At 28.8% G+C, this 24879-nt stretch overlaps 5 protein-coding genes across 6 annotated transcripts; 1 reads left to right on the top strand and 4 right to left on the bottom strand.

Moving 5' to 3' along the window:
• Positions 1-1064: 1064 nt before the first annotated feature.
• LOC101493728 (peptidyl-prolyl cis-trans isomerase FKBP20-2, chloroplastic) lies at positions 1065-3898 on the bottom strand. Its single transcript, XM_004515311.4, has 7 exons — positions 3741-3898; positions 2945-3041; positions 2643-2857; positions 2239-2348; positions 1798-1906; positions 1613-1689; positions 1065-1388 (listed from the first exon to the last, which is right to left on the bottom strand). The coding sequence occupies exons 1-7, from the start codon at positions 3790-3792 to the stop codon at positions 1269-1271; spliced, it is 780 nt and encodes a 259-aa protein (XP_004515368.1). The 5' UTR covers positions 3793-3898; the 3' UTR covers positions 1065-1268.
• A 1170-nt stretch (positions 3899-5068) lies between these two features.
• On the bottom strand, positions 5069-6648 carry UGT72AB1 (hydroquinone glucosyltransferase). Its single transcript, XM_004515312.4, has one exon. It carries the CDS (start codon positions 6584-6586, stop codon positions 5180-5182), a length of 1407 nt encoding a protein of 468 aa, XP_004515369.1. The 5' UTR covers positions 6587-6648; the 3' UTR covers positions 5069-5179.
• A 907-nt stretch (positions 6649-7555) lies between these two features.
• LOC101494364 (hydroquinone glucosyltransferase) lies at positions 7556-9212 on the bottom strand. The gene has a single exon (XM_004515313.4). The coding sequence runs from the start codon at positions 9101-9103 to the stop codon at positions 7700-7702; it is 1404 nt and encodes a 467-aa protein (XP_004515370.1). The 5' UTR covers positions 9104-9212; the 3' UTR covers positions 7556-7699.
• A 1784-nt stretch (positions 9213-10996) lies between these two features.
• LOC101494673 (actin-related protein 2/3 complex subunit 5A) lies at positions 10997-15265 on the top strand. 2 transcript variants are annotated; one of them, XM_012711773.3, is made up of 5 exons: positions 10997-11217; positions 11335-11407; positions 12100-12200; positions 14327-14447; positions 14922-15265. In XM_012711773.3, exons 1-5 carry the CDS (start codon positions 11120-11122, stop codon positions 14979-14981), a joined length of 453 nt encoding a protein of 150 aa, XP_012567227.1. In that variant the 5' UTR covers positions 10997-11119; the 3' UTR covers positions 14982-15265. The 2 variants fall into 2 exon arrangements, with proteins under 2 accessions (XP_012567227.1, XP_004515371.1); XM_004515314.4 differs by lacking the exon at positions 14922-15265 and having other exon boundaries at positions 10998-11217; positions 14327-14598.
• Positions 15266-15528: 263 nt separating this feature from the next.
• LOC101494992 (homeobox-leucine zipper protein HAT3) lies at positions 15529-18420 on the bottom strand. Its single transcript, XM_004515315.4, has 4 exons — positions 17865-18420; positions 17079-17398; positions 16764-16843; positions 15529-16203 (listed from the first exon to the last, which is right to left on the bottom strand). Exons 1-4 carry the CDS (start codon positions 18028-18030, stop codon positions 15870-15872), a joined length of 900 nt encoding a protein of 299 aa, XP_004515372.1. The 5' UTR covers positions 18031-18420; the 3' UTR covers positions 15529-15869.
• Positions 18421-24879: the final 6459 nt, after the last annotated feature.

A 24879-nucleotide genomic window follows, 5' to 3' on the forward strand; every position in this document is an offset into this window, starting at 1 on the left:
TTTATCTCCAACAACATCAAATTTATCAAATAAAAAATGAAAATATGAGTTTATTTAAATATTTAAGTTATGTATTTGATGAAACTTTTATTATATTGAAGATGATAATTAATTTTATGGGTTTTGTTTGAAAATTTTCATGAACTTTTTGAATTTTTGTAAAAAAAAAAAGATAACATTGTTAACATTTTAAAATATAAAAAATTAAATTGTCACCTAAAATTAAAATAAATGACCGAATCAAAAAAAAAAAACTAAAATATTAATTGAAATTAAGTTAAGTGACCGCGAATTTTATTTAGCTTAAAAAATATATATAGTATAGGAAAGTAATTTAATTTGTATACATTAAGATTGAAAAATAGTTTTATAGTTTTACTCAAACGTCTAACCATATTTCAAATTTCAATATTCAAATGTTTGAAAATATTTTTTAGGAAATATTATAATGAAATATCAATAGAAGAACATTATTAAAAAAATATAGAACTCCACTTCAAATTCGTATAAAATAAAAAAAGGAACTGAAATAAAAAATCATAGACACTCAAATCATAGTCAACTATTAAAAAATTGAAATAAACAAAATTAAGCAAATTTTAAAAAGGGAAATGCTTATTGTTATATGACAAGAAAGAGAAGAATAATAAATATATATTGCTTATTGCCTCAAACCCCTAATTTTGTGTCTTCTTCCAAATAGCAGTGCTCTTTTAAAAAAAAGATAACATTGGTCACAAAAAAAAAAAAAAATTAAATAGAAAATAGAACAAATATTCGGAAAACAAAATTAGTTTGCCTGTTTAGAAAATCCAAACCAACATTGTTTAAATGCTGCACGTGATACTTTATACAAAACAATTTCTGACTTTCTACACCGTGTGATACAGTTTCATGTCCATGCTATACAATGCTCTATTGTTGTTGAACCATGCAGTTGAATGAAGATAAAAGGATTCTAGTCTACTATGAAAATTCTCAAGTATGTTCAAAATACCTACCATCCTTTCTTGATGATTGACATGGTTTACTTATTATAAACAAACCAAAGCAATAAAGAATACTTGACAAATGATGAATGATAATAGCCTCAAAGCAAGTAAATATGTTACTGCTTTTATATCAGTAATACAACAACAACCAAACCTTATCCTACTAATTAGTAGGACCATTTACATTGATCAAATGATGCAATAATGCTATTATGTAGTAAGATCATAGTTTAGTTCCTAGCTAATATCTATGGTGTAGACATGGTAGCCTTTGTCTCAATTGCATACGACATCAGAGTAAAATCCTATGGTTCTTCTTTCACAGTCTTTTATGCTTAATAATTCAACATCAAAAACTTCAAATTGTTTTGAGCTGAAAAATGTTGAAGGTCCTACCTGCACAATACAAAACATCAACTATTATACTAAGGAGAAAATTATTAGCAATACCTGTAACTCGGAAACTGTTGGCAACAATGATGAGTTATTGTTAAGAAAATGTGCTCAAGGTTGAAGCCTATATATACATAGTTTTAAATTGCGATTCTTAACCGCAATTGAAGCCATAATGTAAAGATTTTTGTGATCTCCACAACTACAACGCGAAGATAAAGATGTACCGGGGGACCAAGATCAGGGGGAATAATGATTCTTCTCTTTCCACCTGGTCTCATGTCTCTAATTCCTTCCTCAAATCCTACATCAGAAAATGTGGAGAAAGATTAAAGCGCATATATGATGATTGATGAATGGTTTTTGTCATAGAATATGCTAGGGAACTGATAACAATCTATATTTTTTTTACCTGGAACCAATGCCTTGTTGCCCATGCGAATTTTGGCAGGAGAACCCTGCAAATAAGTGCTGTCAATACGGCGGCCAGATTCGTTATAGCCAACATAGTGAAATGTGACCTGCAAGGCATGATATGTAATTAAATAATGAGAAGTATACTAGTTTGCCCATTATAAGTTATTCCAGTCCTCACAGTTGTGAGATTTGCACTATAGTATTTAGATAATGTTGTCTAATCTATACTCACTTTAGCTCTTGATCTTCCAACCTGTATTCTAATAGCCTCTATGTATTTAGAGAAGTAGCACATTGCAAAATACTAAATAGAGACAATTCGAGTTCTCATTCTAGCGCTCACTGCCTAATAATTGTCTAAATTGCTTCTCCTAAATAATTAAGATAAAATCACAAAGAAAGAAGTATTCGATTTGAAAGAAAATAAAAGAAAAACCTGCTGACCATCCTTTGGACAATCACCTTTACCAACTTCAAAATCTAGGTATATAAGCCCCGAATCACGTGTTACATAGTTATCTGGTGCTATCACTTTAACTTCAAAACCTGAAAAGTATATTCATAAGCCAGAATATCATATCCAAAAGTTTGACAACAAAAAAATACCACACTAAGCTCCAAACTTTTTCGCGCGAAATTGCAATAGAATAACACAACTGTGACGCTTATAATAGACATCACATGGTAAAAAAGTGGTAGCATTTTTCTTATTGAACACTGAAAGTAACATAATCATGTAAGAAAATCTGATGTAAGACGAGACATTACAGCATGGAAAGCATATAGCTAAGTCACACCAGTAAATCTTTAAAGAAAAATGGAAAAACATTGATTTATTACCTTCTCTAATAAAATTTGGGAAGTCATCTGGTGCATTGTTTTGTTTCTGTATCTGTCTATTTTGTTGTAACACACGCTTTTCATTATAAGGATTTATATTTTTTGTCTTTGCATAAGAAGATAAAGTTGGTAAAACACCAGCTGATACTAAAACAGAAATCACAAGTTTCCTCCTTAATGCTTTCTCAGGATGTAATATGGAGCTATCCTGCAATCTATTCATACAAACAAAATCAACTCATGAGGATACTAAATGAAATGATAATTCATTCAATGATTCAAAAAAAGAATATCACTCTAACATGTAATCCTTTGGTTTCTGATTAGTGCATCCATTTGTTGATTGTTCCTTTGAAGCAAATATAGGTCCTTGTCCTTGTACAGCACAAAGTAATTTTACTGCCAAAAAAAAATGTTTCTCATTAACAAGTACCTGCATCGGCGTAAGTTTCCATTTTAAAACTAATATATATCGCAACACAAATAACTAAACCATATATATGGAACAATGTTGACCAAAATTTTACATTTTAAAGTCAAACTAATGTAGAATTGTAAACTCGTTAACTCACTAATAAAATCGAGTTTATCTATTTTAGTAAACTCTTACTTGAATTCGTAAGAGTTTACCAAAAAGAGAGTTTACGACCTATAGAATCGTAAACCACTAGAGTTTAAGAGTTAACTTAAGAGTTTGACATCCTTGTCTGCAACAACTTGAATTCTCTAATTTGTTGTAAATTTTTTAAACGATTAACCTCACAGCAACAATGCTAGCTTAAAATAGTTCAATTCAAAAACCTAGCTTACATATCTTGAATTTTACTTTCAAGTAGCAGAATTTGAAGATTCTAACAACATCATAAATTCAACTCTCTTTTTTCAAAATTCTAACAATATCATAAATAATAACAGAATCGGAATTTGAACCTCAACATCATACTTCACAAAACACGAAAATCCCAAAGACCCATCAACAAATATAGTAACTTTAAAACTAAAATTAAACAGAAAACCGATAAAGTTCACAAAAAGATATGAAAGTTTCTAAATTATTTTTAATGAAATCCATTGTGAATGAGAGAGAGAGAGAGTTACAGGAGGGAAAAGATTGCATGAGTGAGGATGGTGAAGATAAGAGCAGTAGCATAATCGTGTTGCTCTTATGATATTTCTCTTTTTCCTTTGGATATAACAAAATTCCTTTTTCTTTTTCTTTTTTTTCTTTTTGTTAAGAAAATGCAAGTTGAAGAAGGGGAGAGAAATTGTTTCCTAATATTTTTATTTATGGATTTTATCTTACATATTAAAAAAAATTATTATTATTATTACTAGTGTATATTTTTGTTTCAATTTTGTGTATGATAGAAAATAATGTGAGATGTCATATAATATGCAAGAATTGAATTTGAATATAGAATTTCTCATTTCTCTACAGTTTTTAGGTGTATGAGTCTAATAAAAAATATAATGTGATATATATAATGATTAGTTCTTAATTATTACTATTTTTTTAATTTTTTAAATTAAAAATTTGAGATGTTTTTTCAAGATAATTCAAAACAACTTAAATTTTTTTTATATAAACAACATCATGGTGATAAAAAATGGTCAATTAAAATCAAACTGAATTCAAATTTTAAGATTTTTTTTCAGATTTTTGAGTCACATAAAGATATTTAATATAAAAAACTTCTTGACATACATGTAAAGGACCAAAGGTTATATTGAATTTATTCTAGATTCAAATTTTATTTTATTTTGAATTATTAGATTTAAATTTATAGATAGATAGCGTAAACTTATAAATTGATCAGACAACTTCTTATTACTTTTTAAAGTTAAACAAGGATTTTAATTTTTATAAAATTGTGATTTTTTTTTTAGTTTTTGTCTTTACATAAAAAAATCAATTTTAATTTCTTTTTTAAAATTTTTAAAGTATAAATTAATAATATTATTAATATATTTTTAAAATGCATCATTTTAAAAGAATTGTATTAGAGATTTGACATTGACTAATGAAATGAACACAATTGTGAGATAACGTTTAGATTGACTATAGTATAAAATGTCTAGATTAGTTTTGAAGTTGGTTATGATGTTGAATTCAGAATTACACAATAGAGAGAGGAAAAACATATGAGGAAAGAAAAAGAAAAGTTGAGTGAGAAAGTTTATTGATTCACCATGAATCATTGAACAAGAAAGTTCATAATTTTTATCTCATATTAGTGATGATTTCATATAGGATTGTATCTTCTAAATGTAAGAATTTAACTTTGAACTGATTAACAATTTTTTGTGTTCATCTTGCAATTCATATTTCATTTAAATTTGGCAATTTTTAGTTTTAAATTCCAAGATTCATGAGCTTCAATTCAATAGTTCAATACTTAATCACCACATAAAGAATAGGTGAAAAATACTCAAAATGTTGCCATCAAATTCAACATCCAAATGATACATGTAACTCATGAAATAAACTATAAGAAAAATGTAACATGATTACATTATTAATAATTTCTACAAGCCACTCAATAGTCATGCAATTTCACTACTAAGTCAGAAAGTGCCTTCATAGAAGAACCATGTTCACTTAATGCATTAGCAGCACCAACACTCAATTCTTTAATTCTCTTCCTTATTTCCAAACTTTCATCACCTTCCATTATTCCCTTTATAGCTTTAACAACTTCATCTCTTTTCACTATTCCATTTTCATCATCAACTTTTGCCCTCACACCCACTTTTAACACATCAACAAGTTCTTTAGCATTCATTTTTTGTTCTGCAAACAATGGCCATGCAATCATAGGCACACCATTAACCACACTCTCCAAAGTTGAACTCCAACCACAATGACTCAAAAATCCACCAATTGATTCATGAACAAGAATCTCAACTTGTGGGGCCCATGATGCAACCACTAACCCTTTGTCTTTGGTTCTTTCCAAAAAACCATTTGGTAAATACTCTAATGGATCATCATTTTGTTTACTAAAATAAGCAGAACTTGAATTTTTACTTGGAACTCTCACAACCCACAAGAACTTGCAACCACTAATTTCTAAACCAAATGCTAATTCATGAAGTTGTTGATAAGAAAGTGTTCCACCACTTCCAAAAGAGACAAAAAGAACAGAACTTGGTGGTTGATTTTCCAACCACCTTAAACACACTTCCATGTTTGTTTCATTGTTAGATTCTTTTCTAATGATGGGTCCAATTGGATAAACACAAAGTTTCTCTCTTTCTTGAAGTACCCTTATGACATCTTGTTCTAAATCAGTGAAAGTATTGATTATAACACCATCAAACAATGTGAGTTTTTGACACAAATCAAGTAATGATTTGTATGTATCACTTGACCTTTCACATAGAATTGGGTCAGGTAACTCTTTGACATGGAAAGGAATTTCAACACCTGGAATATTAACTGTTTCATAACATGATTCTAAGAATTTAGAGGTATTAGCAGATTGATCAAGATTTGGAAGAGTGAGAAAGAAAGAGAATAAAACAGCTCCTGATGAAAAGAAAAGGTAAGATAAGAGATTGAATTGTTTAGCAACATCATGTGCATCAGTTGAAAACATGCTGAAGACTAATGCAATAAGGTGTGTTTTTGAAATGAGTGATTTCACTTCTTCAATGAGAAATGGAACTGAGTTTTTAACAATGAGTTTCATTTGTGTTGCAGGTTCAATTGGAAGGTCTTGTTGAATGTTGTTGAGTTGAGGAAGAACAGTGAAGTTCATGTTTGGTGGAAGAGTGTTTAAGATGGATTGCATGGAAGAAGATAAAGGACCAAATGTTGGAATGAGGAATGTGATGATGAATTCATTGTGTTTTTGGAGTAATAGTTTGGCAAATTCAACTAGTGGAATTAAATGGCTTAGTCCTGGTGAAGGAATCATAGCAATGCATCTTTTTTTCTCCATGATGAAAGACAAGATATATTTTGTAAGATGGATTCATATTTAGTGAACACTCTTTTATACAGAATTAATGTTCAAAACACTAACACACTTTCATGAATATTTCAAAGAAGACAACTGACCTGCCCTATAATTTACCATTATTTTGTGGAATAAGTGAAATGTGATGTAAGCGCTTGCGTATATAATTCTTGGTCATTGAAGTTATGTAGTGTAAGAGTTAAAAATCATATACTTCAATTAATATGTAGTTGGACTGCCAAATTCTTTAATTACATCATCAAAACCAATCCTTTTGATCATAACATTTAGAATTATTGGGTGATTCTCTTTTAGCCTCATTGTTTTTGGTGCAGGTACACTCCCCTACAGCAATTATAGTTTGCCCTGACTTACAAATTATACATACTTAAGCATTATTAGCCAAAACAGTAATAAATTAATTAACTATCATAAAAGGTATGACCACTTTTCAAGTTTTCTTCTATTATAGATTGTATTTTATTTTCATGCAGATCTAAAACAAGTCAATGACATAATTCAGATCAAACTTATATCTTAAATATCTCAGATCTTGTAAAGTTTAACTTGAGTTAACCTATTTCTACTTCTAAATACCGTCAATGATATCTTCTTGGCAAACCAATTTTATAAAAATTAGTTAGTACAATATAAAAATCTAATAAATCTAAGTATATCATAAACTACTATCTAATATCTTGCATTTGGAAGGTACCCTTGATTTAACTAGAGAAAAGAAAAGTTTTACTTACATTGGATGAGCATTTAAGATCTCTATTGATACTTGCTATTTTGAACTGGTGTAAAATATTTGCTACCATAGGGTCAGGCATAGGATTAATTAATATTCAAGATCAAAATTCAAATATTAATATAAAACGAAACAGTCATTTGGTTTTTTAAATACCTAAGATGCTACTATTATAATATTAAACGTATCGAAATTAAATATATCATTAAACTCTTTTTTTATTAATAATTTTATGAATTAAATTGACTAATGAAAAACACATTTGAAAATTAAATTAACTGATGAAGAAAAAACATGTTGCGAAAACGAAAATGACTATGAGATATTTTAGCTACTTGGTGAAGTTATATATGCCATCTCAGTGCTAAATCAGAAAGTGCCTTCTTAGAAGAACCATGTTCCCTTAGTGCATTAGCAGCAGAAACACTCAATTCTTTAATTCTGTTCTTTATTTCCAAACTTTCATCACCTTCCTTTATTCTCTTTATAGCTTTAACAACTTCATCTCTTTTCACTATCCCATTTTCATCATCAACTTTTGCCCTCACACCCACTTTTAACACATCAACAAGTTCTCTAGCATTCATTCTTTGTTCTGCAAACAATGGCCATGCAATCATAGGCACACCATTAACCACACTCTCCAAAGTTGAACTCCAACCACAATGACTCAAAAATCCACCAATTGATTCATGACCAAGAATCTCAACTTGTGGGGCCCATGATGGAACCACTAACCCTTTGTCTTTGGTTCTTTCCAAAAAACCATTTGGTAAATACTCCAATGGATCCTCTTTTTTTCCAACAAAATAAGCAGAACTAACATCATTACTTGGAACTCTCACAACCCACAAAAACTTGCAACCACTCAATTCTAATCCAAATGCTAATTCATTGAATTGTTCATGAGATAGGGTCCCACCACTCCCAAAACAAACATAAATAACAGAACTTGGTGGTTGATTCTCCAACCACTTTAAACACATCAAAATGTTATCTTTATTATTATTTGACTCTTTTCTAATGATGGGTCCCACAGGATAAACAAAAGGTTTCTTTTTTTCTTGAAGAACCCTTATGACCTCTGGTTCCAAATCAGTGAAAGTGTTGATTATAACACCATCAACTAATGAAAATTCTGTACACACTTCAAGAAATAATTTGTATACATCACTTGATCTTTCACATAAAAGTGGATCTGGAATATCTTTGATGTGATAAGGGATAACACTACCTGGAATATTCAAAGTTTCATAAGCTGATTCTAAGGACTTTACCTCAGAGGAAAGTTTTTCATCAAGATTTGGAAGAGTGTGAAGGAATGACAATGAAACAGCTCCTGAAGCATAGAAAATGTAAGAAGAAAGGTTGAATTGTTTAGCAACTTCATGTACATCAGTTGAAAATACACCAAAGACTAAAGAAACAAGGTGAGTTTTAGAAATGAGTGATTCCACTTCTTCAATGAGAAACGGAACAGAGTTTTTAACAATGAGTTTCATTTGTGATGCAGGTTCAAGATTTGGTGGAAGATTCTTTACTTGAGGAAGAAGAATAAAATCAATGTTTGGTGGAAGAGAATATAAAATGTCTTGCATGGAAGAGGATAATGGACCAAACGTGGGAACAAGGAATGTGACATGAAATTGAATATGGTTATGGACTAATAGTTTTGCAAATTCAACAAGTGGAATTAAATGGCTAAGTCCAGGACAAGGAACCATAGCAATGCATGTTTTTTTGTTCATGATGTTGTATATGTGTAATGATAGAAGTTAATTTGAGATAAGTGATTATGGTATATATTATAGACTAGAAGTAGAAAGATATATTTTGTGAAGTCCCTATTTAATTTAGTTTGTTGAAGATGTGTGGTTCTATAACAAATAAGGGTCCATTTCAAGAATGAAAATTACGTGGCCTATAATTAACCAATAACTTAATATGCAACGTATAATTTTATTTTATATTAATTATAATTTTAGTCTCTTTATTTTTATCTATTAATGAAATTAATGTCTTATTTTAAAAGTTGATAGTTTTGATCTCTTTTTTAAATTTTTGAACTATAAAAATGATGATTTATTATATTTTAAATAATGTACCGTAAAATTTCATAATATAAAATTATTTAGATGCATTAGTTATTCATATGACATTAATTTAAATACAAAAATAAATAAATAAATCAAAGTTGAAAGTTAAGATTTTAAATTATGTTATTACAATTTTATGGATATTAATCATTTTATATCATCGTATAATCTACCGTCTTATTTAAAGTATATTATATTGTTATTTTTTAGTTAAAAAATCATAATAAAAAATGAAAATTGATAAATTTTTAAATTGAGGGATCGATTTAATAAATTGATAAAAATAAAATAAATTAAACTTTTTATTTTCTATGGTGTATATATAAACGTGTCAAAATGGTAGATCTTTTGAACTTTAAATTAATCCATTTTTAGAAGGAAAATATTAAATAATTTATTTTCAAAAATGAATCATTCTTACTTTATTGTAAAAAAAAAAAAAAAAAAAAAAAAAAAAAAAAAAAAAAATAGCCAACTTAATTTCTCATGTTCAACTCAATTTACTTACGAAACAAAAAAGAAATCTAATAAGAATTTAAAAAGGTTTAACTCACTAAATCAGAAAGAAAGTCAAAAAGAAAGAAAGAAAAAACACCTAAAAGCTAAAATCTTAAGGTCTATTTTGAGTGTGGTGGTCACGTCTTCTTTTATGGTGTTATATGTTATATATTCTAGTATTTTGGAAGGTCTAAATTTTTTTATATAAATTTTAATTATTAAAAAAATGTTGAGTCAAACTAAACTTAAATATTTACTACTCGTTACAAAGCGGGTTGAACTGAATCAACCCATTTCTGAACTCTACTTATGTGTCTCATGGATCGGTTCAAATATAGTGCATATATGCACATAAAGTCTAGTCAATTATGGCTTAAGAAAAAATGTCATTATGTTCTTAGATATTTTTAATCATCGTGAAGATTGAATAATTGGTGAAGGGTTAAAATGACCGATTAAGATAAGAAAAAACTTACTCAAATTTCTTGATAATAATTTTTTTATACTTCAATTCTATTTATTATTATTATAATCAAAAGTAATTAATCTCATACATATTAAAAATTAATAAATAATAATTAATATTCTTAATTTTATATAATAAAAAAAACGTATTCTCAAAATTACTTTAATGATAATTATTACTCAAATGTATTAAAAAGTTAATAAAATATATAACATTTTAGAAATAATAACATAAAATAAGGTAAAATTATACTTCATTGCAATGATTGAGTCATTTTCACCTTCTTTTAACTCACATTATAATTTCCAACACAACAAATATAGAAGTGATAATTATGAATTTCAATATAAATTATAAAAGAAATTCCATTCAAGATTGTTCAAATTCAATTTAAGTATATCTATATAAATTCAATTTACGTAAATTTAACTAAAATACATTTATGTTGGATTTGAAAATTTGATGAATTAAAGATAATCTGGTGAAGTTTATATTTTTAAAAATTGTTAGGGGGTGTAACTTAGAATTTTGGGGGGTGAAACTAGAAATCTTCTACATTTATTTATAATTTGTTATGTTGCTGCAATTACTCTCATAGAGTGGTCGTTGTTTGGTTGTTGGGGGAAAAGAAAAGAAACACATTTTCTGTCGCTTAGGAAGGAAAATTGAAGCTCAAGTAAAACCGCAAAGAGATTGTGATATCTATGGCAGGTGCTGAAGGATTTGTTGAATCTGATAATGCAGAAGCCATTATTACCAGAATTGAACACAAAACACGCAAGATCGAAAGCTTACTCAAACAGTTATTTCATTTACTCTCTCTCTCTCTCTCTCTCTTTCTTGTGTAATTTCATTTTTCTGATTAATCAAATCAATGCTGAACCTTAATCAATAATTATTAATTTTTATGCTAATTTAGGTTTAAACCCGTGGAAGCCCTTAAAACTGCCCTTGAAGGTACCTATGCCATGACTAGTGATGAACGTTGCAAGGTGTTTCCCTTACCCCCTTTATCTTTTTAGTTTTTATTTTTACTTTTTTAATATATTTTTGAAGAAAAATTGATACTATTTTGTGTGTATTAGATTTGGGCTGTTAGAACTGAAACAGTGTTTTAGCTTTTGATTTTAAGTAATATGTTTCGGGAAAATTCTAAAATGGACTAGGTCCGGTGCTCCACCTTGATCAAGTACTTGAAAAATGTTTAAAATTACAAGGATTGCAAACATCTTTTTTTTTGTTCATCTTCATTTCTACGACTTAGATTATACTCAGATAAAAATAAAGGACAACAAATATGTATCTAGTATTGAATTGATATAAATCAAGTAATTGTTATCTATAAAGAGGGAGAGGGTTATGAGTTATTACTTCTAATGATTTTTAAATATTGGTCCACGGTGAACCACTTATGAAGGTGGTCCACCTTAGAACTCACCTATATTTTGTCTAGCCAAAAAGACTAGTATTTTTTTAAAGAAAAAAAATAAGAAATTATTTTCATACTTTAGAGTTTTGGTACAATTGGAGTTTTCAAATTACTTAAAGACCACAAGCTATTGATGTTGGGGAAACAAAACAGTGTTTTTTAAGCTGATTTCTACTAGTAATGACTAGTGTTTTTTAAGTTAAGATTTGTAATTTGTTGAATTCACAGCATATTTTTCATGTATCTTTATGGCAGTCGGCACATTGGATTGTTGTGCATAGAGCAATAATGGCTATAAAAGATGTGGATGGGATGCTTTCTTCCTTGGATCCTGAATACTATGATATCCTAATGAAGTGAGTGATCAGATATCTTGTTTCAATTCATTTTCACATGTCCTTTTTACTTGGATAGATTCTGATTCTTTTTGGATGCAAATTTGCTTGAATGATGGTAAAGTTTTGATAATCTGAGGTTTATAGTTAGTCATCGTTGTAGCTAGGATTCCCTGGTCCCTGCCACCTATAGTTGTGTTATCCTTTAAGCATTTGTTTCCTAGCCAAAGCCAGAACTGTAAAGGGAGCTTTGTCATCATTGCTATAACCTAATTTAGCAATGAAGTCAGCGCTCGCATTCCCTTCTCTATGCGAGTGAAGAAGAGACACTGCCCAATCTAAGTTCAACAACTTTGGCTATAACCAAAGCATAGCAGTGATTCTTGCTGGTAGGCTTAGTAATAATATCAATCACAGACTTGGAATCTGAATAGCAGCAAAGCTTACTACAACCAATGGTTCTAGCAAGCTTCAAGCCAAGAAAAATAGCCATAAGCTTAGCTTAAGGATTATTAGCAACACCTAAGAAACTGCTGAAGCCAGATTACCAACTCCCTGATGAGAAGGATTTGAAACAAGGAACTCAAAAAAGGAGTTATAGGTAAAAAATCCTGAGGATCTGAAATTCAAATAGCCACCCACACCTTTACTTTAGAAGTTCAATATAACCCTTAAAGTCCTCATTTCTGACTTGGGAGATTAAAAAAGGGTATTGATCTCTACAGAAATGGACTCTGTCTCTCCCCACCTTGTTATTACTTACCTCCATTCCTTAACCGTACTTCTCATTCTCGTCCACTAAGCACCTTGTGAAATGTAGCAAAACTAGCACATCTCCTATGTAGCCAATTCGATCTCTTTTAGTTGGTTGGTTATATATCAGATATCCCATCCTCAGCAGCAAACTCATCCAAGGCATCCAGTTTGCAATACGAACCTCACACATTATCAATAACCTCCTTTAGGGTAAAATCATGCTTATTCACTCATTTAGTCCTATAAGTAAAATCACTCAGTCAATCTCCTATAATCACTCGATATGTAGAATTATTGTGAACTGTTTCTTGGACTTTTCAGGTTGTGAATTTCATGATGCTTGATTGCTTCCCATTTATACCTAGTTCTCAAGTGCTTAAAAATTAACAAATATTTTGTTCATTATATGTCCATATGGCCTAGACAATGGTCTTGCATGGTAGAAAAGACAGACCCTCGTGAGTTGTGTTATCTTGCCTTGATAGAGAAATTACTTCCCAAGTAGCAATGCTTAAATTTTTTGAAGGAGAAATCTTACCTGATAACTCTGAACTGTTTGCTGCTGTATTTGCATGGCATTTATATGCTTGCAAGACCTCACCCTGCGTGTGTTTTTCATGCTCCAAGGAGACAACATAAAAAAAGAACCTTTAATCTTTTTTACTGTTGCAACTTGCAAGACTTGTTTGTGTTGAGTGTTGAGAAATTAGAATAAGAGAAGTATTGTTTTAAGACATGATGAGAGAATATGATAAGTATTGAAACATCGCAAACTAGAATTATATTATAGAATGCACTAATTCCTTCTTATAAAATACATGCATTTACTAGATTGCAGATCATGTTTGAGCAGTTGGTTTTCGTATTGGCTACTTTTGATTCAAATGGTCATATTTTACACTTTAGATCTCTATTTTACAATATTAAATGTGATGGACCCGGTGTGACGGGGTTTTTGTTGTGTCATTGCCAACAATTCTTACCATAGTATTAATACATTGGTACTCAAGTGATGAAAATTTCATTTTGATTTGCATTGTTTGGAGCAACCCTTAAGTTCTTAATCTCACAAGTAAATTCTCTCTAATATTGGTAGAAAAGGTAGACAATAAGGGGGGAAAATTAACGTGACAATTTATGTTTTCTTTTCATTTGTAACCTAAAATAATTGCTATATTTGTTTGAATAAAATTTCAAAGGGTCTCTGATTTGTTTGATATAACAGTCTTCTTTTTATTTTTTAGTTGTAATTGTAGGAATTTGATGTTTTAAGACAGTTAAGCAAGTATGATTGATAATATAGTAGATAATTTATGGTTACTATAGTAGATAATCTATGATATTTCCACCTCTATTTTCTGTCTGTCCTAAGAGGTTGTTATTCTTCATAGGTATTTATATAGAGGCTTAGCTACTGGAGATCGTCCAACTTGCGATCAATGTCTTCGGATTCATGAAAAATTGACAGAAAGGGCAGGCCATGGTTGCATTCTACGTTTCTTGACCGATACCGTAAATACAGTTTGATTTCTTAGCAATTTTCTGTTTCTTTTTTTTTTTTTAAATTTGTTGTTTTGAGTTACCTTTTATGTGTTTGCATAACTACAAAAATCAATGTACTGAGATATTTGGGAAATATATTTTTATTGGAACTGTTGTGTCACCACCTGTGGAAACCATAAGAATTGATTTTAAGTGTCAAGTGATTTTAGTATAAACTACAGAAGTTTAGTTACTGTGAAGTAAAATTAATTTTTCCTCTAAATCTCAGTTTGACTGTAAGTGACAAAATGTAGCATTTGCTTTGGATTTGAAAATTTTATATTAAGCTTTACCTAAAATTTGTATTCAGAGTAAATAATATTCAATATGTTAGTGTAGCTCAAATTTTTTTAACCATTACATTGGACAAACATTCACTAACAATTTTTTAGTTTGATGCATTCAGCCAAATGAAATGTGATGTACTTGATTTGTGTTGTACAGAAATTAAAACCCATATCATCAGAAGATCTATTAAATGGACGAAATTTTCAAATGGGCTGATAGGATTAGCCAAAAACAGAAGATAATTGGAAGAGACCGAAAAGGACAAATAGTAAGGGCCTATTTGATTATACTTTTTCAAAACAGTTTTTTGTATTTAAAAGTTTGTTGTTCTTTCAAAAACTGTTTTTGATAATCTAATTAAGCATACCCTAAGTTTTGTTGTCCGAATCAAATCAAAGACAGCACTAGCAATATAGATAAATTATGTGTATACTTTTGATAATTCAGAGAACTCTCACTAGTGCTTTACCACATTTACCTATGTTCACTATTGTCAACTCTTTGCTAAATGGTAATGGAAATCCACATTTGGAGGAGTATGAAGTATTAGCACACAACCAGCCAAAGCTGAGTCCCCCACAATATGACTCACTCAATCCCATGTTCGAGTATAAAGACCAAAAGCAATAAGAATCAGAACAAAAGATAGACAAAATCATTTCTAATTGAGACCACAACTATCCCCTCATGGGAATCCCCTTAATTTGTCCCCTCTCCAATCTTTTGCACAAAATCCAACCTTTTTCTAAGCAAGTGGTATGTATGACAAATCACATGAGAAAAGTATATTATATAAAACAGATTCGGATTCTCCTTTTCATCCTTTCAAAGTTTATAAAAAAACTAATTTAGCATATGAAAAACACAACCTACTTTAACATGTCCAAACTTTACACACCCTAAAGTTGAGTAAAACATGTTATCTCTAGGCCCAAAATAAAATAAGCCTAGACTTAAAAGTTAACCAAAGTCATAAGCTCAAGTCCTAGTGAACCAACACTAAAGTAAAGTGCACTATAGAATTAATTCATTTTTCTGTCTAGCATCTAAAATGTCCCTCTGCCTAAAGCTTGAACTTTACCCTACTGATTCGGGGACGAAAATTCATGGTCGGGAACGGTTTTGGATAGACATTGCCGCCCAAGGGTTGAGAGGTACTGGCCGCTGAACGCTTGGGCCTATCGAGTTGCGATTAGCTGGAGCCAGAGCAGAGGGGACGTTGGCTGATGAAGAGGATGCAGATGACACTGCGACACGCTCACACGAAGGGCACATTGTAAGAGTGGTGGGAGGGTTCATGTGCATGTAGAGTTGTGGGGATAACTTCAATGCCCTAAGTTCTTGCACTTCCTTTTGCAACCTCCTATTCTCTTCGGTTAGAGTCTCACAGCATCTCTTCAAGTATTCGCAATCCACTTCAGTTTGCTTCAACTTGGTTCTGCAAAATACACTCAACATCACTTTTTGCCTTCCATGAGAAAATGGAACAGACAGCAAATCCACCACATCCATCTTTTGAAGTTGACATGTTTTAATAATGATTTGTTATTTATACATGCTGTTTTCTTATATAAATTACCACCATACAACTTCAAATCTTTTTAATGTCTCATAAAAGTTAAGTTGTGTTATTAATCACTCTCAAATGTGTGAAATCTCAATCTCATAATAGATTTGTTTGAAAGAAGAATACTAAGATTTTGATTAGAAACAACAAAATCAATTAAATAGGATCTAAACATAGTGGAGTAACGTATGGTATGCAACAGACTTACAAATGTCACAACAATTGATTTTAGATGATTGTCATTGTAAAAGCTCTTTATACCATGTATATAAATTAAATTAAATTAAATTATTATTATTATTATTATTATTATTATTATTATTATTATTATTGTTATTATTATTATTGTTGTTATTATTATTATTATTATTATTATTATTAAAGTGATATACAAAATGACAGTAATGCCCTTATAAGAAGAAAAACCTCACCTTGCTCTCCTGTTTTGAAACCACACCTCCACTTGTCTGGGCATCAGATTCAACTGCTTTGCCAATGCTTGCTTTTGTTTCTAAATAATAATAATAATAATTGATTAAAGAGGAAAGACAAACTCAAAATATAAATATAAAATAATAGTAATAAAATTGAAAAAAGACAAAGTCAAGGTCAAAATAAAGCAGAAATTATGCCTTAATACTGTAACTGAATTATGGCACTGATAACCAAATTAACTAGCATGAAATTCCAAATAAGCCCCTTGCCCTACAATGAAATTACAGAAAATACCGCTACAACAAACTAACCGGATTCAATGTGTTGTGCTCTTTGAATGTTTCTTCCAGCAACACCGATTGTTCCTTCGATAATCTCAGCTTCTTCCTTGAAGAGTCACCGTCGCCGCCGCATCCTCCTCCATCATCGTCGTCGCTCCCTCCTCGAGAACAAGAGGCTCTCTCAACTGCGTCGTTCTCTTCTCCATTTCCTTCTCTCTCGCTTCGCTTTCCGCTGATACTTGACACTGTACTGTTCGGAGATGAACCTCCATTCTCATCGTCGCACGCAGCCGTCGCCGGCGAGTTCACGTCTATTCCACCGATAAACGACCTCGTTTCGGAACTCAGATCTGCTACGTGATGTGCACGTGAGACTTTAATGGCAATAGTGTAATTAATAACAAACTTAAAGCCTTTATTTTACACAAAATAAAGTAGTAAAAATAAGGAAGAAAAAAATGGTAAATGGGTTTTTTAATTAAATTTAAGGGTTTTGTGTTCTTCATTTACATGAGTTGTATCCATCTCATCAACTAAATTAAACATAGGAAGAAAAAAAATGGTAAATGGGTTTTTTGTTTAAACATTAAATTCTTTTTTTTTTTTTTGTATCAAAAGAAAAATTAAAAGACAAAAAGGAAATGGTTTGTGTTCTTCATCGCATGATTCAAGGTTTAGCAAAAATGGGAATTTAGTTTTATCCAAAAAAACATGTGAAAAAAAATTAAAATGGCGTTTTTTGTATAAAAAAATGAACAAAATATTAAGAGTAATCTAAAACAATAACATAGAGAGAGTTGAAGAAAAATCACACACCATGAAAATGGAAAAAGTTATTGAAGGAAACCCTTTGATTTGGAACCGATTGAGGAGGCTTGTGCATGTGAGTCACTTTCAAAGGAGCATTATTTGCATTTGCTCCATATCCTAAACTCAAACTCAAACTCAAACCCAAACCCAACTCATCCTCTTTATCACCCATGTTTTGTTCTCTATATCTCAAAGAAATGGTTTGGGGTTAAAAAAGAAGCAAAATGGTGTTAAGAGGTGAAGGACAGAAAATGGGGTTAGGCTATGGACTATGGTGGCAGTGCATTGGCTTTATGGAGAACAGTAAAAAGAATGGAGGATAGATGGGACTATATATAGATACATACTATGGAGAAGAGTGGTGAAAAAGATAGATTGATAAAGAGAGAAACATGAAATAGAGTTAATGATGACTTGTGTCAGGGTGCCAAATTGCATTCAATCATATTAAAATGTATTGCTATCTACCTAGGCTTTAAAGTTTAATGTAGCTCATACACTCTTTGCTTTTCGATGCACAAAGTCCAACTTTGGTTCTTTTTTTAACCATGGTTGTGTTATAATGTCAATTTTACATTCAATTTATGGTAGAATAAAGTTTTGTAATATATTTTTTTAATATTTTCTTGTTTTGTTCAAATAAATCTCATTCAATTCAGTTTTCTTTTTTTGTAAATTTATATAATAAAAAAAATGTTTAATAAATACTATTTCCTTTTCTAAGCATTTGTTCATTTAAGTTACATAGACCAAAAATAATAATATTTTTTTATCTTTTGATGAAATTATTTTCATTTTCATGTCATGTATTTATTATTATTTATCATCTCATTGTACTGATTTATTATATTCAAGATATAATTATTTTGATAAAGTGATGCAAATTATAATTCAACTTTAAAAAGTTTAAAAAAATTCACACCTAAAAAGGAACAATGGGAATATCTGTTAATATTTTTTTTCTATGGTCAAACTTCATATATTTGACAAAAAATTACATTAAATTAAATATAAAAACATAAAAGAATATTAAATAAGAAACAACTCATAAATATAATAAAGTGATTGCTTTTGTATTAAATTTATTGTTTTTGGTCTTAAATTATATTTTCAAGACTCCTTTTGTATTTTAGATTTGAGTAAATTTTTTATGTATATTGGATTAAAAAGTTATACATTATCATTATCAAAAGATCTCATCACAATTAATTATTTGTATAACTTTAGAATTAATAATAATAAAAGTTAAATACTTTTAATGATTTAATTATTGTAATCAAATATAATTTTATTTTATATGATAATTTATAAATTTTATTCCTTTAGATATTACTTTTTTTATTTTCAAAAATTTATTTCTCTTTTTATAATATTTATGAGATATTTTTGTAATAATATATATATATAATAGTTATATATTTATAATAAAGGGTTAATTAATAATATAAAGTAAATTCACAAAAAAAATATTATTTAAATAATCATTAATATTAATTTAAACTTTTGACAAATATATCAAACTGAAATTAATAAAAGAGAAAAGAATTAATTTTCTTAAAAAATTGTTTCTAAAAAATAAAATATTAATGAAAAAATTGGTAGTAGTATGTGTGTTCTGTTGAGAGGAATAAGAGTAGGAGTATAGTTTGGATTAATAGTTTGACTATTGACTAAATCCAATGGAAATAATGAAAGAGAATTGGACGCGCTGCGAGTTGAACGCGCTGGGAATTGAGAATAATGACCTCATGATCATTATGATGATGTTCATGTATTGTGCCATCATTCATTGTGGGTCCCACTTTGTGAAAGGAAGAGTGACATGGCTTTTCCATCGCATGCCCACCCCAACTCACGAGGCCAACTTCTTCTTTTTCTTTGTAGGGACCACTTCTATATTTCTAATTTATTTACAAAACTATTTTGTTAAATTTATAAAGAGTGTATCACAATTTCATAAATTATTTATTTCAATACTTTCGTAAACATTCGCTAATAGAGCCCGCTTTAAACCTTTCTACAAAATAATTTTTTTTTACTTAATACTAACGTTTCAAAATAGAAATAGAAATAGAAATAGAATTCATTTAAAAATTTACTAATTTAATATAAAGAAAATATAATTTAAAATTAAACAAAGACTAAATTAAAATCTAAATTTTTGCAATAAATAGACAATCAAGGCTAAAGGAGAATCTCATCAAAAAATAGAAAAGAGTAACTCAAAGTTCTCAATTCATCTAACAGTTCAAAGAAAGAAACATTTGTTCAGATTCTAAACATTTACCGAGTGTTTTTTGTGTGTGTGAAAGTTATTATTATTATCAGCTTTGGTAGTAGCAACTACTCAAGTTTCAATTTTTTGTATCCAACCTGATAGTGACTTAGTTCCTTCTTCAATTTGGGGTTGTCAGGTTGTTAGAATAATACTTAGTTTGCAGGGTCAAGGTGGTTAGTTCTTTCTTCAATCCGGGTTGTGAGATTGTTAGAAGAAGATTTGGCTTGTAGGGTCAAAGTGGTTAGTTTCTAAAAAGTCTGAGACTGTCAGGTTGTTTAGGATGACTGACTTAGAGGGTCAGGTGTTTTGTAATTTAAGATATATGAATTATTAGATTAAAACTTTTGAATGAAGGGACTAGATGTAGTTAAGTAAGTGGTGAACCAGGATAAATATATCTGTCAAATTAATTATGTTTTCATTGTTTACTGCTTCTGAATTCAATTGTTTCTTATCTGAGTAACTCATAAAAATCAACCAATTTTCATCAAATTAACAAAAAGTTATCAGTTTTATCAAACACAATTCAACTCATTTCTCGTATATCCACCTTCATAAGTTACACACTTAATTTTACAACTGATCTTCATTAATTTATGAAAATATAATCATATTACAGTTGTTTGACACAGATATGATGAAAATGATTAACATTAATTATTTATAAAATATAAATAATAAAAATAAATAAAGATAAATAACCAAATTAAATATTTAATAAAAAAAATAAATGATCAAAATTATATTTAAAATTTAAAATTATTAATTAGCATGCCTCCTTTTTCATTGAATTCTCTACAAATCAAATCTTTGTTGTTTGTATGACATAGCACAATTTTATAAGAAGGAATGATATATATATATATATATATATATATAATCAAGATTTCGCTTATTTTATTATAGCCAAATCTTTATTTTTATTTTTAACTTATATTAACATTTTACAATAGTTTATGTAATGACACATGCCAACACTTCAATTTTCATAAGAACTTATTAGCATATGTACGTAAATAGTTAAGCTTTCGACATAAACTCTCTTACTATAAACTATAAACTCTTATGTTATAAGTGTTTACATAAGTGTTTATTCAATCAGATCATGCACCAATTCCAAACCTTTTTTTTAATGTATTTTTATTAAAATTATAATTTTAAAAATAAATTTAGAGTAAATACACATTTTGTTTTGAAAATAATAGATGGTGCTACAGTTATTATATTATATTATATATATATATATATATATATATATATAAATAAAATAAAATCTCTTATTCATTTTAGTCTGTAATGTTTAATGATTTTATATTTATATTAGTGTAATGATGTTTTCAACTTTTTTTACACATAATATAATTGAGTTCACTAATTTTGTATTCACTCTATTAGGGAGGGACCTAAAACGGAAGAATAAAAATATATAATCTTCTTAAAATCTTTTAAATTGAAGGAACTTTATCTCTATTTAGCCTATCTTTTTTACATAGTAGAGAGTCAAAAACAAATATTACTTCTGTTCTATTTAAGTGTTATTTTCAGGTTATTTATGCATGCCAATAAAACTAATTTTTGTTGTTTTTTATGAAATTATTTGTCTTTTAATTATAATGTCCTAAACATTTATTATTTTATTTCACCTGTTATCCTCTCTACAATAAATAATTAGGGATATTTTGGTTGAACTAATAATTATTTATTTTGAACTTTGAAAACATAAAATTAAAAAAATATTGTTTATAAAAAAAATGACACTTTAAAAGAATGAATGGGAGAGAAGATTAAAATAATAGAATTTGAATTTTTTTTGTTCTTGCTCTCCGAGATATGCACTATAAAACACAATAAATGGATTCAGTTTAAATAATAATCCTAAATTATCAAATCATCAATGAAAATATTGATTTAACCAATAAAAGTCGAGTGTTCATAGAACATTGAAAGACTAAGAAGATGCATGTTAAATTGATAGTTGGTTTAAATGAATGCAATGTTAAACTTGAAGTTGTATGGAGGAAAATTTAAAATTTAATGTTACATTGTTCTCTTAAAAGTATCAACAATAGAATTAGTGCTATTCCTTCGTCTCTAATTATAAATAAAACTATTATCAAATAAATGTTATTTTCAATATAAATTTAATTACTATTATTCTCATTTGTATATTCAATTATTATTATATACATTACATGCCATTAATTCGATATTATATTTATGTGAATAAAGAAACACATCAATCATTATTTAAAGCAATTTGACAAAATTACACTTCTCTATTTCGGATATGATATTGATATTTGACCACATTGAGTCATCTATCCAAATATCCTAAACGAATATTGACTAAGAGCCAAGGAATATAACAAATTGACAAAATACATATCGAAATAATTGAATGATGAGTGAGGCTGAAAACATTGACAACAATTTGGAACATATACTGTATAGCATATATTTAAAAGGAGTAGAAATTATAGTTGACATCAATTAATCATATTGTATGATCGAACGGCAATGATTGGGACAATTTGCATGAAGTTCACAAGTGTGCTCTCTACTGCATGCGTCCCCTCATACTTTATCCGACCAAATCTTTCACAGATCTTTCTAGTGTTGTCATCACGTGGTTGATGTCTTCTATGCTTCATTGTGTTAGCGTATTTTCAGTGTGTGATTAATTATTAATTTTTTATTAAAAAAAGTTATATTAACTCAAACAAACGAAGAAAAAGGAATGATAAATCGTTTGAACAAAAAAAAAATAAAATAAATACTATGATCAAACTGAACAAAAAAGTAAATAATTTATTTGTTTTTTCTTAGATAATAATCAAGGGAGTAAATCTAGAATAATCTCTTGAAAAAAATAAGTAAATAAATAAATTAAGCATAATCTTTCTTGATCATAAAATATATTAAAAAAATACAAAAAAAAATAAGTAGTTTGAATATCTAAACACTTATTATGAGAGAGATTATTATTATTATTATTATTATTATTATTATTATTATTATTATTATTATTATTATTATATGATTTATAAATATGATTAATTAACTTTTCATAAGATACAATTTGACACAAATTTGAATGTTATAATCATTATGTTTTGGTATTCAAACACATAATTTGGATACATATTTGAACTTGGTTCATGAGTTTAAACTATGATTAATAGATAAAATACTATTTTGGTACTTAAACATGTAAGATTGTTATTTTGATATTTGACTCAATCAAAAATTCAAATTAATTATCAATGTATGTCAGTTTAGTTAAACTCTATTAATTATAGTGATGTGATCAATTATATATGTGATATATAATATGCAAACTCTCTCACTGCCACATGTGTGTGCCGAGTAAATAGAGATCAAAATGAAAATAGTACAATTTTTTTTAAAAAAATTACAAAATCTAAAATATTTATTGATCTTACCCAATTTTTTTCATCTTCATTCCTAAACCTACAATTTTTCCCCAATTTTTTTTCATGTTCTTCCCCTCTTGTTCTTCTTTGCTCAAATGAGTGTTGAAGCTGCATTGTTGAAATTTTTAATCACCTTATAGCCAGCTTGGTCCCTTTTCTTTAGCAATGCATATGTCTCAACAAGGGTGGATCTTGTTTGGGTCAGAGGGGGTAGTGGTCACTCCAAATATATATATATATATATATATATATATATATATATAAAATGACCAAAATGTAATACCTAAACCCTAAATTGTATCCTCTCTCTTCCTCTCTCACCTGCGCACGGTGCCGCCCTCTTACCGTCTTGCGCTGCTGCTACCTCGCTTCAGCTCGCCTTGCCTTGATTTCGTCTCGCCACGCTTCAGCTCACCTTGATCGTTTGTCGTCAAAACTTCAAAGGTTTGAAATTTGTTGATTTTCTTGATTTGTTGAACAATGTGTTTGAACAAGATGTTTGTGCTTATTTTTGTTACTGATTTGCTGATTTTTGTTGCATACAAAGTGTTTGTGCTTTGTTGATTTACTAAATTGTTGATTGTGTGTTTAGAATTATAGCTAAATGGTTAAATTGCTGATTTTAGAATGATTTGCTAAATTGTGGGATGTCTATTTAGAATGATGGTCAAATTGTTGTTGCTAAATTGGTTGATTTAAATTATTATTGCTCTGTTTATTAAATAAGATATATGACAAATTTAAAATGATGGATGCCTGTTTGCTGATATTGTTTTCTAAATTGCTAATTTTGCTAATTTTGTTTGAGATTTAGAATAATGGCTGCCTGTTTGCTGATTATGTCGGTCACCCCAAACTTTTTAGTCAAACTCCACCATTGTGTCTCAAGACTCATTTGACTATTTACATTAATCAATGAGAGCATCGTTTTTCAAAAGACTCATTGTGCAGTCTACATTGCTGAGTATTTTCAATTATATTTTTTTAATTCTATTTTTCCCTTTTATTTGTTAATACACTAAAGGATAGGGTTTCAAGTTTTATTTTTATTTTTTAAATTTAAATGTTAGGGTTAGGGATGAAAATGAAGAATAAAGTAAAACGTTTAGATCAGTCAAAGACTAATTTGGGTTTTTTTATCGAATAAGTGATCAAAATAATAGTGTCGTGTACTGCATATTTTGAGACTAAAATACTAATTTATATATAGTTAATTATATTCAATTGATAAATAATTAATAAATAATAAATAGTTAAATCATGTCATACTAGATGTTAAATTTGTGATATCGACAAAAAAAAAAAAATT

The sequence above is a fragment of the Cicer arietinum genome, chromosome 7, assembly GCF_000331145.2.
Source record: "Cicer arietinum cultivar CDC Frontier isolate Library 1 chromosome 7, Cicar.CDCFrontier_v2.0, whole genome shotgun sequence".
NCBI lineage: Eukaryota > Viridiplantae > Streptophyta > Magnoliopsida > Fabales > Fabaceae > Cicer > Cicer arietinum.